This window comes from Barbatula barbatula, assembly GCF_947034865.1.
Source record: "Barbatula barbatula genome assembly, chromosome: 12".
NCBI lineage: Eukaryota > Metazoa > Chordata > Actinopteri > Cypriniformes > Nemacheilidae > Barbatula > Barbatula barbatula.
Genome location: NC_136775.1, coordinates 16368553 through 16382591, shown reverse-complemented (window position 1 = coordinate 16382591; position 14039 = coordinate 16368553). Strand labels below are relative to the sequence as shown.

The following is a 14039-nucleotide window of genomic DNA, read 5'->3' as shown; positions in this document are numbered from 1 at the left end:
GTAATTACAGGGTCTTTGTGTCGGAGTTGAAATCAATGATGACCACGTAAAGAGGGCGACTGATTCTCTTGATTCATGCTTTTATGTCCTCAGGCGGATGGCTATTGCTTTATGGTTGCTGAGGGGAAATTCCTTCACATGGAGGAAGTTAGTTTCACCTTGAGTAAATGGTTACGTCACAATAGGTTGCTCAAACGTCTTATGTTGTCACGTAGTTTTTTTTTATTGTATAAAGCAGTAGTTCACATTTAAGGTTTGACACCAAGGTGCGGCATAACTCGGTACCAACTTGCTATTCAATTATATTTGCATATTGGCAGATGCTTTTATCCCACGTTGAACTTATGCCCTTTGCATTGCGTTGAGCTACGAAATTGAGCTACAGGAATTTCAGCAGATGTTTGTCAAATAAACTGTTCAGCCTGGCATTTATTTAATTTGGCTGCATTCTTTCAAATGAAAGGCAAATGTTTGCCAAAATACCATAGAGTTTGATCCGATGCAGGACTTGGCAAGTGATATTTCCTAACTTTTTTGCCATGCTTGCTATGCACGATTATATCGTAGGTTGCATTTTATGATTGGGCTAATCACTGATCGATTTAATGCTCAGATATGGTGAGTGTGTTTTTTGTCATGAAGGGTTACTGTAAGCGTGCACATGCTGTGGGTAAATCTCCAGCGTGCTGTGTGTTAATTGGTCACCTCAAATAACTTGTAGCGTGAGCTTTCAGGGGCACAACAGTCGAAGTCATACATGAAGTTCAGTACTGAGTATGTGACAGGATTTCTTTTTCCGGTGCCGCTTTTTGTTTTGTTTGGCAGACGATACTCCAGCTTTTTCATTGGCATTTTCTTGTACAGTTTTACTTTCGGTTTTCAAATGCGGGGCGGGTTGCAATGAATACTTTCTATTTGCGATTAAGCTCATCTCTAAAGGGCACCAATTGTTTTGGTTTGGCGGAGACCAATTACACAAATGCGTGTTTCTTCTAGCAGTAGTTTTGTGAACAGATGAACTAAAAAAACACACTAGTTAACTGCAGGTAATGGCCAACTCTGTATTGAAGATTTAATAAGAACTGTGTTCCCAGAAAAAAAGCCCTGCTGAAAAAAAAGCCCAATAAAACCCTGCCCAAAACACAATAAAACTTGTAATGGCTTTAATGGTTATAATGGGTATTGTATTGGTTTTAATGAAAAGTATTATGGTGCCTACTGGTATGTGATGGACTCTGTCGTTTATCTGGCAGCTTAATCCTATTGGAATAATGCCCAAAACACACTACAAAAAGAGATTTTGTAATGGTATTAATAAAAAGGGTAATGGTTCATAATGATATTTTATTAGAACCAATGTTTTTTAAACAGAGAAGGTTGTGGCACATGTCAAATGTGCAAATATCATGATTGTATACAATTTATGATCTGCAACATTTGTTGTCCAAAACAGTAGTTCCTTTCCCCATTCAGTTTTAGTTACGTATTGAGTCTTCAATTTACATATTTGCTGGAAAACCTCTAGAGGGCTGTTTAATAGCAGCTCCTATTGTGACAACTTGCCCCATGCGCCGTGAGAACATGTTCTGCTATTAAACACATCTTTATTCATGGTCAATAGTAACAACAATGTTCAGAAACGTTGTTTGTCACCGAAATGTTGTTAGATTTAACATGTATCTTTACATCAGTCTTCACTGGTGTAAAAAGTATAACAGCTAGCTCGGGTCTCACATTTATTCAAAAGAAAGAACATTTCCCTGTGTCTGTTTTCTGCAGGGCTCAGTATTTGGTATCTCGGAGACATTTAAATGAAACCCCAAACTGGACATTTTAATAACATTCAAGTGCTGCGGTTCATTGTTTCTACATTCTACAGAACTATTGTGGCATAAATGATGCGTTTAAAAACAAATGTGAATGTTCTTCTGTTTGGACCAGCCCTGCATTTTATATTCGTCACACAGGCCGCTTTAGCGCTTAAACCGCCTAAGCATGTCCATTTCTCATTTGTTATGGATCCACTGTGCTGGAAAAGTGTGAAGTGCGGCTAAGCAGAGTATGACATCATCTCTCTACAACGCCCGACTCGCTTTTTATTAAGGCAAATATTGAACAGCGGGATGACAGAGCAGCGCGAGTACTTTTGCATCTCCAAGTGTCACTTTAAGATGAATGTGTTGTGAGGAAAATGTCATAAACCAGATCTGCGTTGTAAAGTGGATTAAAGTGTGTGTGTGTGTGTGTTTGTTCTACTTTTTCCCTATAGTTTACACTGTACAAACTTTATGTGTGTCGTGGTCACGGATCTGTTCCTACACAATCTGCCACTTAAACTTTACATGCAATGTGACTCCCAGCTTTCTCACTGTATATTGTTGAGTTTTTGTGTGTTTAGGGCTGAGTCGACCCTACCCCCCAATACCTTCCTGTTGCCAGGCAAGCTCTCTGTCCGGCTCCACAGTCCGATCAAGAACATGTGTGCCGTTCATGTGTGCGTTCAAGGGTTTTCTCACCAGTCATGGGTCGCATTAGTCCCGCCATCCATCAGACAGTTAAGAGAGCGATTGTGAGGAAGAAAGCAAGAGGGAAAGGATGTGTGCACAGATCAGATGTTGTGTTTGTTAGTCAGAAAGTCCCTCTGTTGGTTAAGCTGAAGGGGGTGGGGGAGCGAGAGGCTGGGGGGGTGTTCTCTCCTCCAGACAAACTGTCTTTTCATCAGCCAGGGATCGCTCACCATGTTTATTTTTTGTCTGCGTGGATGAATGCTAACAGACAATGATGTCATTCAAGATGCAAATATTACACCACTTCCACGTTTTCAGTTTCAGACATGCATTTTTGGTCCCAGACCTTTTCATACGTGTAATGCGAATTTTGGACCAAACGCTGTATGTGTGCGTGTGACTCATTTTGACCCCATTCTTCATTTTTTCCACAGAAAGATGTTTAGAAGACCACGAACTAGTCGTCCAAGTGCAAGCGTCCATGAGCAGCGAGAGTAAATTTCTCTTCAGAAAGAACTATGCCAAATATGAATTCTTCAAAAATCCTTTGGTAAGGACGTGCGTAATGCTTGACATTAAATGTAGGTTATTTGTGTTTCGCTTTCTCACTCCCACTCGCATTAGTGGACGTTTTCGTTCTTGCTCACTAGACGCAGAAATCACATGATGGACGGTTCCAGTTCAGTGATTTTCTCTCAGTCAGTCGTAAAGAAAGCCGTGCCTCATGCTGTTTGGGCTGCTAATAAAACACTTTTTTTTAAACATTCGGTCGCGCTAATTCAGCTGCCCGTAAATGTAAATCTGTGAGATTGTAATTTAACCCAGTAACGTTCCATTAGAAAGTTTCCTTTTGTTTATTGCACTATATAGTTATCTATAAAACGTTTTAATAAGTTTCATCAATAACATTAACAAATGTTCTATAATATAAGTAATATACAGCCGAGGGGAAAACATATTCTTTTATCAGCATTTTCTAGATGTATTGTGGTTATTCTAGTCCAGTGTCTGTTCATCTCAAAATCAAACCTCAGGAGTGACAAAGTCATCCAACAGCAAGATATTTGAACATGATTAACATATTACACGAATTTCTGGCATATTCAGAAAACTTTATATACTGTAAACTATAACCTTGATACTCTTATTTATATTAACCTGTCCATTTATATTTTACATTGAAGTGAATTTAAAGGCACGAGAATTTCACGAGTCATAATATAGATCTACAGTTCACATAGGTTATTCGTCACATTTCTTTTTCATATGACTCAAAAATAGCACTTGCACTGGCAATAGATCTTGTTCAATTAGATCTTGAAACTGTTTTTATATGCAACATAAAGCTTGGACCTTATTTTGTTAATTCCCGGTACTGATGGAAAATCATTAGTGTAAGGGGCGATGGGTGACAGGCTTGTGTTTTTTAAAAGCTTATGTAATACTCTATTTTTGTTTGGACCAAAGAGTTTCTCTGTTTCCCTGTTTCTCTTTCATTCACCTTAACCACAAAATAAGCTTTTTTCAAGAACAGCCATTACAAAATCTCCTTTGTTGAAGATTTTTTCATGTTCACCAGACTGGTTTAAAGTAAAAAGTTTTTACTTACATATTTTAACGCATTTCCAAAATGGAATTTCTCATAGACATATATATATATATATATATTAACTAGACGTCTCACTGTATACTGGATCGTACGCTAACGCCACCGCCATATTGGTGAGGGCAAAAGCTGACTACAAAGACATACAAGTGAATGGTGCTGAACGCTGCAGTTTTCTGGATAATTTAAAGTAGATTAAATGCACATGATCAGAACACAGCTCGTTCACTTCAAAATCCTGGGAAAAATCTAAACCATCGTCTTTACTATATGACTATATACTGCTATTTCATACTTATAATGCAAGGCAGTGTTATTTATTTTACTATATCACATACATCATGTTTTACTGCTGTACAGTAAATTCTGAAACAATCTACATGTGTGTGTTTTATTCTCGACTACGGCAACGTGGCTATTTATTCTGTTGCTTGTCTTGTCTATAACATATCACTAAACATGGTGCCATCTAGTGGATTCTCACAAATAACAGGCACAAATAATGGATTTCACTTATGTCCTTATGACAACCATTCATTTTAAAGTAGGCTACAATCGAGACATGAAGCCACTAGAGACATGATAAAGTTGTACTCTACGTATATCATAAAGCATTGAAATATGTTAAGGAAAGTTAAACGTGATTGTGCTTTTAATGCCGAAAAAGCGCAGCTCTCTCATTGGGTTCAGTGGGCTTTTAGTGCACTTTTGCCCTCACTAATAGCGGCGCAGTTGACATATCGTAGCAGCGGAACAATGTGCCCAATGTGGCATCTAGTTTTATATTCATATCTATGGAAAAATCGTGGGCGTGGCTTTCGTCTTTCTCTGCGATTTGATTGGATGTATTAAAACAGCTGGTAGCAGACTGACATTTCACGTGGAGTAGTTAACGGATGCGCCGCCCAAGCCGTCTAACATATGTCATTTAAAATGGCTAATCATTACAGGAAGGAAGTGCATTTTCAGATGTTAACTAAAGATTGTGAGTGCACACTAATTTAAAAAAAGAATGAACCACATTGATAAACTATTTACAATAAACGCTGCAATATTTCATGAAAAAATAGGCATTGTACGTTTTTTATTTCACTAGGACTTTTAAAGCAGATTAACGTTTCTTAACATGTTATAACCTGAATAAACATGTTTTTAGATAGATTGCATACAGCATCAATGGAGTTATTTTGAGGGGACAGCAAATTACTCTGTTATACAAGCTCTACACTCACTACTTTACATTGTAGCAAAGTGTTATTTCAAGTGTTGTCACATGAAAATATATAATGAAATAATAACTAAAATGTGAGGGGTCAGTCTATTAATTACATTACTATTATTATGTTAATGAAAAAGCATTCATATCACTATTTGTTGAACTTTGCACGGCACTAATAAGAGACACTTAACATTACATTGACCTCATCTATCTTTTATGGAGACTAAAATTGAGTTTTATGTTTCATTTCGTTTCACAATAAATGATTTACTTGTAAATGCACAAAAGCAGAATAAATCCTTTATGTTACAGTTTCTTAACATGATTGTGATTTTTTTCCACAGACCTTTTTCCCCGAACAGATGGTGGCCTGGTGTCAGGAGACCAATGGGACCATTCCCCCGTCTCAGCTCCTGCAGGTACGTGCCATCTCTCCGTTATCTCACGTCAGCTCATACATCTCTGACTCTTTACCAGATAAGAGTTGTGTCCTGTCATCCATCTGACAGCTGTGTTAGTGAGCAACTAACACTCTCTACTTTCTCTCTCTCATACACACTCTTAGAAAATGTTTGTAAAAATGTGGTTTTCTTTTGTGTCTTCAGAACTTTTTAAACTCCAGCAGTTGCCCTGAGATCCAGGGATATTTGCATGTGAAAGAGATGGGCAGGAAATCGTGGAAGAAACTGTATGTGTTGTTAAGACGGTCAGGATTGTACATCTCAACAAAAGGAACGTCGAAGGTATGTTAACTTCAGTAGACGCTGTAAAGGAAAACCATAATTGTACATGTCGCCCGGCTTTACTAGTCTACGGCATGCAACTGTCTGTTAATGCCATCAGACCCCGGACAGACCCCCTTCCCCCTCCCCTCTGAGTGCTGTTTTAGTGCCCTCTCCCCCCTTATCCATTAAATGACATGAGCTGTTGGCTGATTGTTCACAGGAGCCCAGGCATTTACAGCTACTAGCAGACCTGGAGGACAGCAATGTCTTTACAGTAATAACAGAGAGAAAACTGCACAATGCACCGACGGATTATGTGTTCTGCATAAAAGTAAGTTCATGTAGTCTGATGAAAAACCATAGAAGCAGAGGTTTTGTTACTTTAAATAAAAAACACTTTAATATCTAACACGGTTGACGTTTTGTTTGCAGCCTAAAAAGGTGATGAATGAACTGAAAGAAGTGAGGATGTTGTGCGCGGATGATGAGCAGAGCAGAACGTGCTGGATGATGGCCTTTAGACTGCTTAAGGTTGGTAGTGGAATCAAGCCCCTTTCCATTGAGTGATCTAGAATCTGTAACTTTCTCCTGGCCATTTTTTAGGCTAACCTAGAACCGGATTTCACGCTAACCTAGGAACTGTTCCTGAGTCTTACTCAGGACCTTAGGTGATTCAATGACTGATCTAGAACTTGAACCCCCAGTCATCCCAAAGAACCTCCAAAGAACCACTGAAGCACCAAGATATGGTTCCATAAAGAACTTAAAGTGATTCCCCTATACTTACGAGCCAAGAACCACTTTTAGTGCTTTATAGCACCATTTGTACTGTAGGAGGAAAGAAACGTTGGTAGTCAATGGTGCACCAGAACTGTTTGGTTTCCCACATTCTTCTGTGTTCTAAATTATACTGAAATTTCTACAGGTTACGAACAACTTGAGGGTCAATTTTCATTTTTGGATGAACTATCCCTTTAACATTACTCACTAAACAATGAACACGTTTTTGAACTCGGATAAATTTGAGGAAAATATATGAACCTATGGAATCAATAAGTTTCTTATTTCTTAAATAGAAGCATGTTTTCTGTCTTTTTAACTCCCCTTTGTCTTCATTCTAGTACGGAATTCTACTCTATCAAAACTACAAGATCCCCCAGCAGCGAAAAGCATTACTCTCGCATTTCTCAGCGCCTGTGGTAAGACTCTTTTACCCCACTCCCTGTAGTCCCTCAGTCTCGCTCTGTATCTCACAGATGGAGCATTAATCACACATGTGCCAGTATGTGGGCCATGATGTCACATTATGGAATGATTGTTCAAGTTTTGGCAGAGAAACACAACTGCAGTATGTCCTATGGATATTACGTAATCCAGACTCTTGTAGAAAGACGTAGGTGGAGTACAAGAATAAGTTTACTTAATATCAATTTAGCTAACATTGTGAAAACCACAAGCATGTGGACTTACAGTATGTGTGGGCAGTGTTGGGTGTAACTAGTTACTAATTTATTATTGAATTACCTTTCCCTTGAAAAAGTAAAGTAAGGGATTACTTTACATACAGTTACTTCTGATGTAATTGAACTAAATACTGTGTAATATTCAATAGTGGAAAGGACAAGATTTATTTATGGGATAATAATGATTTTTCTTGTTCTTCAGAGAAGCGTCTCAGAGAACTCTCTGGTGGCCATGGATTTCTCAGGGAGTATCGGTAGGGTGATTGACAATCCTGTGGAAGCACAGTGCGCCGCCATGGAGGAGGGACACGCATGGAGAGTGAGTACCGAAAATATGATCATTTTTTTCATCTCCTTATTATGAGTTTTCACTATGATGATTCTCAACTGATTCTTTAGTGAGTGTTGAAATGAATGTGTTACTGTACCAGTCGTTCTGCAGTGATCTTTCTGAATGAACATGGATGTCATTCCTATTACGACACTGATGTAAATGATGAGCTCAAATCAGTTTCAGTTGCCCTGAAGTCGGAATTTGAACGTTTATTGCTTTTGTGTTTTAAATCAGAAGAGAAGTCAGCGCATGAACGCCCTGGCCAGCCCTAGCCCTCTTCATCCCTCATCACTGAGCGGAGGTACTGCTTACCGTCTGGAATGCTTGAGAATAATGTTTCTTATGTTACAAACATAACAATTACACTATCAGTCAAAACCTAAATAAATAATGATTGAAAACTTTGATCGGTTGCAATTATTGGTTCACAACAACCGATTGCAAAAAGCATTGTTGCAACAAGACATTATTGACTGCATGAGGCCGTGCAGCACACGCTTCTGAAGGAAACATAGATCTTGACATCATAATTTTGTCTCCGGTCCAGTTATCCACAGAACTCAGTTGTGGTTTCACGGTCGTATACCACGGGAGGAGTCCCACAAGTTGATCCATCAGCAGGGCCGCGTGGATGGGTACGGATCATTCGTTTCTATCAGAAAAATGCTGAAAGATGCTCTACTTTAACCGTGTTACCGTCGACGCTCATGCTCAGTTTTCTTTTGTGCAACAGAATGTTCTTGTTACGGGACAGTCAGAGTAACCCCAAGGCGTTTGTGCTCACATTGTGTCACCACCAGAAAATCAAACATTTCCAGATCTTACCGGTAAGAGTTGACGGTATTGTGCATTGAGGATATTTCATTGACTTGGTTTATTGGATTATTTTAAGCTTGCTGAGAATGTATATGATGGTGTTCTTTTACTCATAGATATTTCACAATATCTTGCCCGTATACTAATAAATGATTTTACTACAATGACTTACTGAATCGTCTTCTTTCTCTTCATCCCAAGTGTGAGGAAGACGGTCAGATGTTCTTAAGCCTCGACGACGGCGCCACCAAATTCACAGACCTGATCCAGCTGGTGGAGTTTTACACGCTGAACAGAGGAGTTCTGCCTTGTAAACTTAAGCACCCCTGCACCACTGTGGCCTTATGACCCCCTCATGCCTGATTGTGGCTAAAGACGAACACTGCGGTAGTGTGTGCTGCGGTCTGAAGCTGTGCCGCCGGGCTGGAAAAAGTCTGTAAGAGAGAACATCAGAAGAACAATCAGAACATCTTCTGGAGAAGGAAAACGTGTGCGTTTGAACCTTTCAGCCACCTGCACACTCGAACGTGGCCGGATCAGGTTCTCAGGACAATCCTCCAGGGGGATTCTTCAGGATCTGCCATCTGAATCGACAACGTGTTGTGCTTTCGGGACGACCAGCAGAACACTCTTAAATCTTGTGTTTCTTTTTATTTTGCACTCGTGAACCAGGAACAACCAAGCTATGGCAATTGTTGCTTTCAGAAATCAAGCAGGTTTCATTGTTTCTTTGTTCTAGAAAGGCTTGTAAGATGTGGGGACAGCCCGTAGTTGTTTTGCGTACTGTGAAAAGACATTGCCGTTAAATTCACGCGTTCTCTCCGTCTTATCCGTAATTAGTTGAATCGGTAGGATGTCTCAAAAAGCAGGTCTACTTTGCAATTGCTTCCTTCTTATTTAAGTTTATGTCAAATTTGGGGCTATTTGCTCACGGTTTTGAGCTTGGAACTCTCATGCATTACTGCATACGCCTTTGCAAACTGTTAAATACATGGAGGACACAAACCATAAGCTGCAGCGCTCTCTTCTGGCCATGCCGAGAAATAACATGACCCGATGCTCCTTAAAGGGACAGCTCAAGGTAACCTTCCTGGCCACCATTGACTTACATTGTATAGACACAAAACCACTGAGACATTTCTCAAAATTTCTTCTTTTGTGTTCAACAGATGAAAGAGTCAAACACAGGTGATTAAATGACGATAACATTTGTATTTTTGGGTGAACTATCCCTTTAAATGAGTAGCGAGCATTCAAAAAATAAACCCTGTGTCTTTATGTAGTCACCCTTATGTTGTTTTCCAAACCTGTTTGACTTTTTCTGTGGATCACAAAAGGAGATTTTCTTTGTGTACTAACGAAAAGATAACAGCGTACAGGTTTGTATAACTGTAGCTTAATAAGGAGTAACCCTAAGCAGCACATAGCATTTCTACAGACATCACACACATTAGGAACTGTGCCTTGATTTCCAAGAGGAGTAAAAAATAACCACTAAACCCTCCGATGGAGCTCCGCTCTGGGTCACAGTCTATCAGGAAATACAGCAGCCAACTGGAATCTCTATATCTGCTGTCAGCCTCATATTGACTGTCAGTCCATGTTTCATATGATTGTCTTCAGTACAACACACTGTGAAGTTAAGGCTACAGACCACCCACAGTATGGTGGGCTTCCAATCTCCATTCTGCCTTGTCCATGGTAGCAGTAGATACAAACAGATCCGTAGAGATATTTTTTGTACTTGTGACGCAATGTAAAGAAAGAGACATGTTTTTAGTGTGTCCCTATAATGTATTAAGCTAGATTGAAAGGGCATAGCCACCGTCTACAAGTTCACCCGGAAGAGCGTTAAGGAGAGAAATGCAAATGACGCAATCATTTTTAAGTATTGTTTTAAATAAATCTATTTATTTATCTGGATTCGAATGATTACTTGAAATTACGTTTAGCTTTTTGCTCTCAGCGCTGTTCAGTACTAATCTTTATTCACAAATATTTTTGACCTCAGTTTACCAAGACAAATAGATACCCATTTTTGAACTAAACACTCCTTCTTTTCCAATATCCTGCTATAGAACTCCAATAGTGTTCGTTTTCAGTCGCATCAAATGAGATTCACATTGTGTTGAGCAACAGAAATGTCTAGTTTGTAGATGTCTTTAATGTAGTTTTCATTAAAGAACAAACTTTCTAACATCATTCATGTCGGACAGGCTTTTAGGAATAAATACGACATCAAATGATTTAGCCACAGAAAGAGACTGCAGGGTTTTTACAGCGCTACGATTATTCACTTGAACGTTTCTGCATATTTTGCTCGGTGTAAATGAATTCAGACTTTCTTTATGAGAACTATACAATCAGCCAGCCAAGGATTAAACATTTCACTTAGTATACTATTGAGTTGCAACCAGATTTAATATGCCTCAGTTCTTTTGAATGAATTTGTTAGAGAATATGCTTGTTTTTCGGATCTTACCGGAGAGAATGTTGTATGTTACATAAAGATTAGCTTATTATATGTTACTGCGTGTCAATATCGACTCATAGGACCTTCAGCGAATAATCTACATTGTACCAGTTAAAGTCCATCATTTAGTCAGGTTTATAACAATCCAAACCTTCCACATGTCAGTTCTGGGTAAACACAGTTTACGGTGAAATCACATTCATCGTTTTGTTTTTTTATCCATCATGTAAGATGCAGCTCAGCAGGACGCATCTAGCTTACACTCCGTTCCCTCCTCCAGCTGTTCGTGTTTGTAGATATCACACTGAATTTATGGATGCAGATATTTTTTTCTACAATGGCATATAAAATGAAGAAACTTGACTTGTTTTAGTGCATTTCTGTTACGTGTGTATATATTGAGAATCTATTTTATGTTGCTTTGTCGTGCTAATTGACCTTAAAGATTATGTTTATATTTGCATTGAGTTGATGGAAAACTGGACTCACTGTAGGTCAGCATTAAGCTAAATCGCTGTTTCAAAAACTCACTTATGTTCGCAAATAGCCTACACTTATTATGAAAATGCTAACCAGTTTATGCGTTGTAGATTCTGTAGAAATATTTCTTTAATATGAATCAAAGACGGAAATGTTTGTGTTTTCTCCATTGTTGTTGAAAGGAGCTGGCTCTCAAACTGTTGAGAGTTTACGGTAAAAGAAAGAAATGTCATTTTTATATTTAAAAGAGATGAATGTAACTGGGTTGCTCAGGGTTGAAGCGGAGGCTGTTTAAAATGGTCCTGTGGACCGGCAAGACTTCTTTTCCTGTATTTTTCTTTTTATTAAACTAACACCGAGTCCTTTTGTTAAGTCTTTGACTATACCAGACCTCTGTGTTTTCTCTTTTCTCCCTTGAGTGTCTTGATGTAATCTGTCAAATAACTTCCATATCTACATTCATTTCTCTGTTTCATAAAGCATCAGGTGCCTCAAGCCACCCCCCCCCCCCCATCCTCTCTCTTTTTCTCCCCCCTCTGTCTCTCTCTTCATTAATGTATGCCTGAAGGGATATTTCATGACCGCTGGTCAGTTTGATGAAAGAAGTTACGCTTTACATTACAGTTTGTTTTTGTTATGTTGTAATTACACAAGTAACTACAATGTAATTACATGAGTTCAGAGTCATTTTAATCTAGAACATGCACTTAATGTGTAATTATATTTATTATTGCTTGTAATTACACGTTTGTCTTGTTATTGTACATGTTATGAATCATAATAACAATAAATACATAACCTGTACTGTAATGTAAAGCAGAATTACCATTTATATTTCACACCACATGAATACCGTCACAATATTTTCCCGACTCTCAATAATATTTCGTAAGCTTTGCGTATGTTTTCTCAATGCAAAAAAAGTGTTGTGACCATTAATATGAATATATTCAAATGTCTTTCAGGGAATGAACAAAGTGAAAAGAAAAAGATTTCTCCTTTTCAGAATCTGTCTTGATAATGTTTTCTGTCTGGTTCTGTAAATAGCTGAATGGCTCGCAAATTCTAATTGTAACCTTTTCAGGTATTTTTGTACAAATAAGGGACTGATATATTCTGTTTAGAATAAAACATTAATTCATTGCTATGTTAACGTTGTGTTAATATTATCTTAGGATACACATAAAATGTTTCTATGAGGTGAACGACATTAGACTAATGACCTGTTTGCACATAGCATGCACTTTCAAGTAATAACAATTTCTTACATTTAAGTTAGTCCAATTTAAAATAAAAAGTGACCACAACACATTGTCTGTAGTTTAAATAAATTTGTTTTCAATGTAACACACAATTGTCAAGTTCACTGAGATTATTTATATCATTATGCATTAAGTTTATTTACTTAATTTTTTTAAGTTAGATCAACATTAATGAACACATATTTACTACAGCTTTAAGAGATCTGTCCAAAATTGTGAATTTTCTACTTATATGCGCGGTTTAAGTAAAATTTTGATTTTTGTTTCATTCTGTGAACCTATGACAATATTTCTCCCAAATTCCAAATGAAATTACTGTTATTTGGATTTATTTACAGGCGAAAAATTCAACAAACTAATCAGAATTCCAAATGAGGTGCAATGTTTTCATATCTTGAATAGTGCAGATAAAGGAGGTTTATATTAGTTCTAAAATAGCGAAATACTAATGTTCTTAAATGTAATTTCGGATCGGTTAAAAAAATGATATGCAGTACGATGGAATACCAGCTTGCGTCTTTGCATTCTGGCAGTCTTTCACTTTGCTGTTGGGTGACTTGTATGTTATTTCTGAGGTTTGTTTCCGCATAAATTTAACAGATTGGAAATGCCAAAACGCAGTACTTACCATGAATTGTTGTAAATCAGTCACAGAATGGGCATGCTAGACATTTTTCAGTTTTTTAATATTAAGACAATGCTGCTGTATGTGCATCTATGCGCTGCAAGCATTAAACACTTCCACTAGAGGGCAGAATCATGTAAATAAAATCATGCTGAATCTCTTTTCCTGCATGTTGGGCATCAAGCAGTAAATATACAAAGAGTTATCTATTTATCACATCGTTGTCATTATACACATTTTGTTGTGTTTTGTCATGTAAACTAATTATGTAATTATGTAATTATTATCTATCTGTTTTTGGCGTATGAACAAGATGGAACAAACATGGTATCATTTTAGATAAATAACAAGCTGGAATCGATCAGATCTATCATGTGGCGTTGTCGGCAGGATGCACTTTAAACCCCTATTGGTTAAGATTACTCAAAAGTTTTGTGGTAATAAGTTTCCACAAAATGTTAAGTTGACACATAAGTATTGTAAACTCCAAATAATTCATTTTTATAATCTCAACTTCTCACTATTTCAT

The 14039-nt window shown here is 37.8% G+C and overlaps 1 protein-coding gene across 2 annotated transcripts in view; it reads left to right on the top strand.

The window, feature by feature from the left end:
• The window catches only part of grb10b (growth factor receptor-bound protein 10b), a 63966-nt gene extending 51198 nt beyond the window's left edge, over positions 1-12768 (top strand). For both annotated transcript variants that reach the window (XM_079470545.1, XM_079470546.1), the window contains 11 exons: positions 2942-3057; positions 5677-5751; positions 5938-6075; positions 6278-6388; positions 6490-6588; positions 7179-7256; positions 7723-7839; positions 8089-8155; positions 8402-8489; positions 8588-8681; positions 8872-12768. In XM_079470545.1, coding sequence (XP_079326671.1) covers positions 2942-3057; positions 5677-5751; positions 5938-6075; positions 6278-6388; positions 6490-6588; positions 7179-7256; positions 7723-7839; positions 8089-8155; positions 8402-8489; positions 8588-8681; positions 8872-9018 — 1130 coding nt within the window. In that variant the 3' untranslated portion in view covers positions 9019-12768. The remainder of the gene's footprint in view (positions 1-2941; positions 3058-5676; positions 5752-5937; positions 6076-6277; positions 6389-6489; positions 6589-7178; positions 7257-7722; positions 7840-8088; positions 8156-8401; positions 8490-8587; positions 8682-8871) is intronic.
• The last annotated feature ends 1271 nt before the right edge of the window (positions 12769-14039 follow it).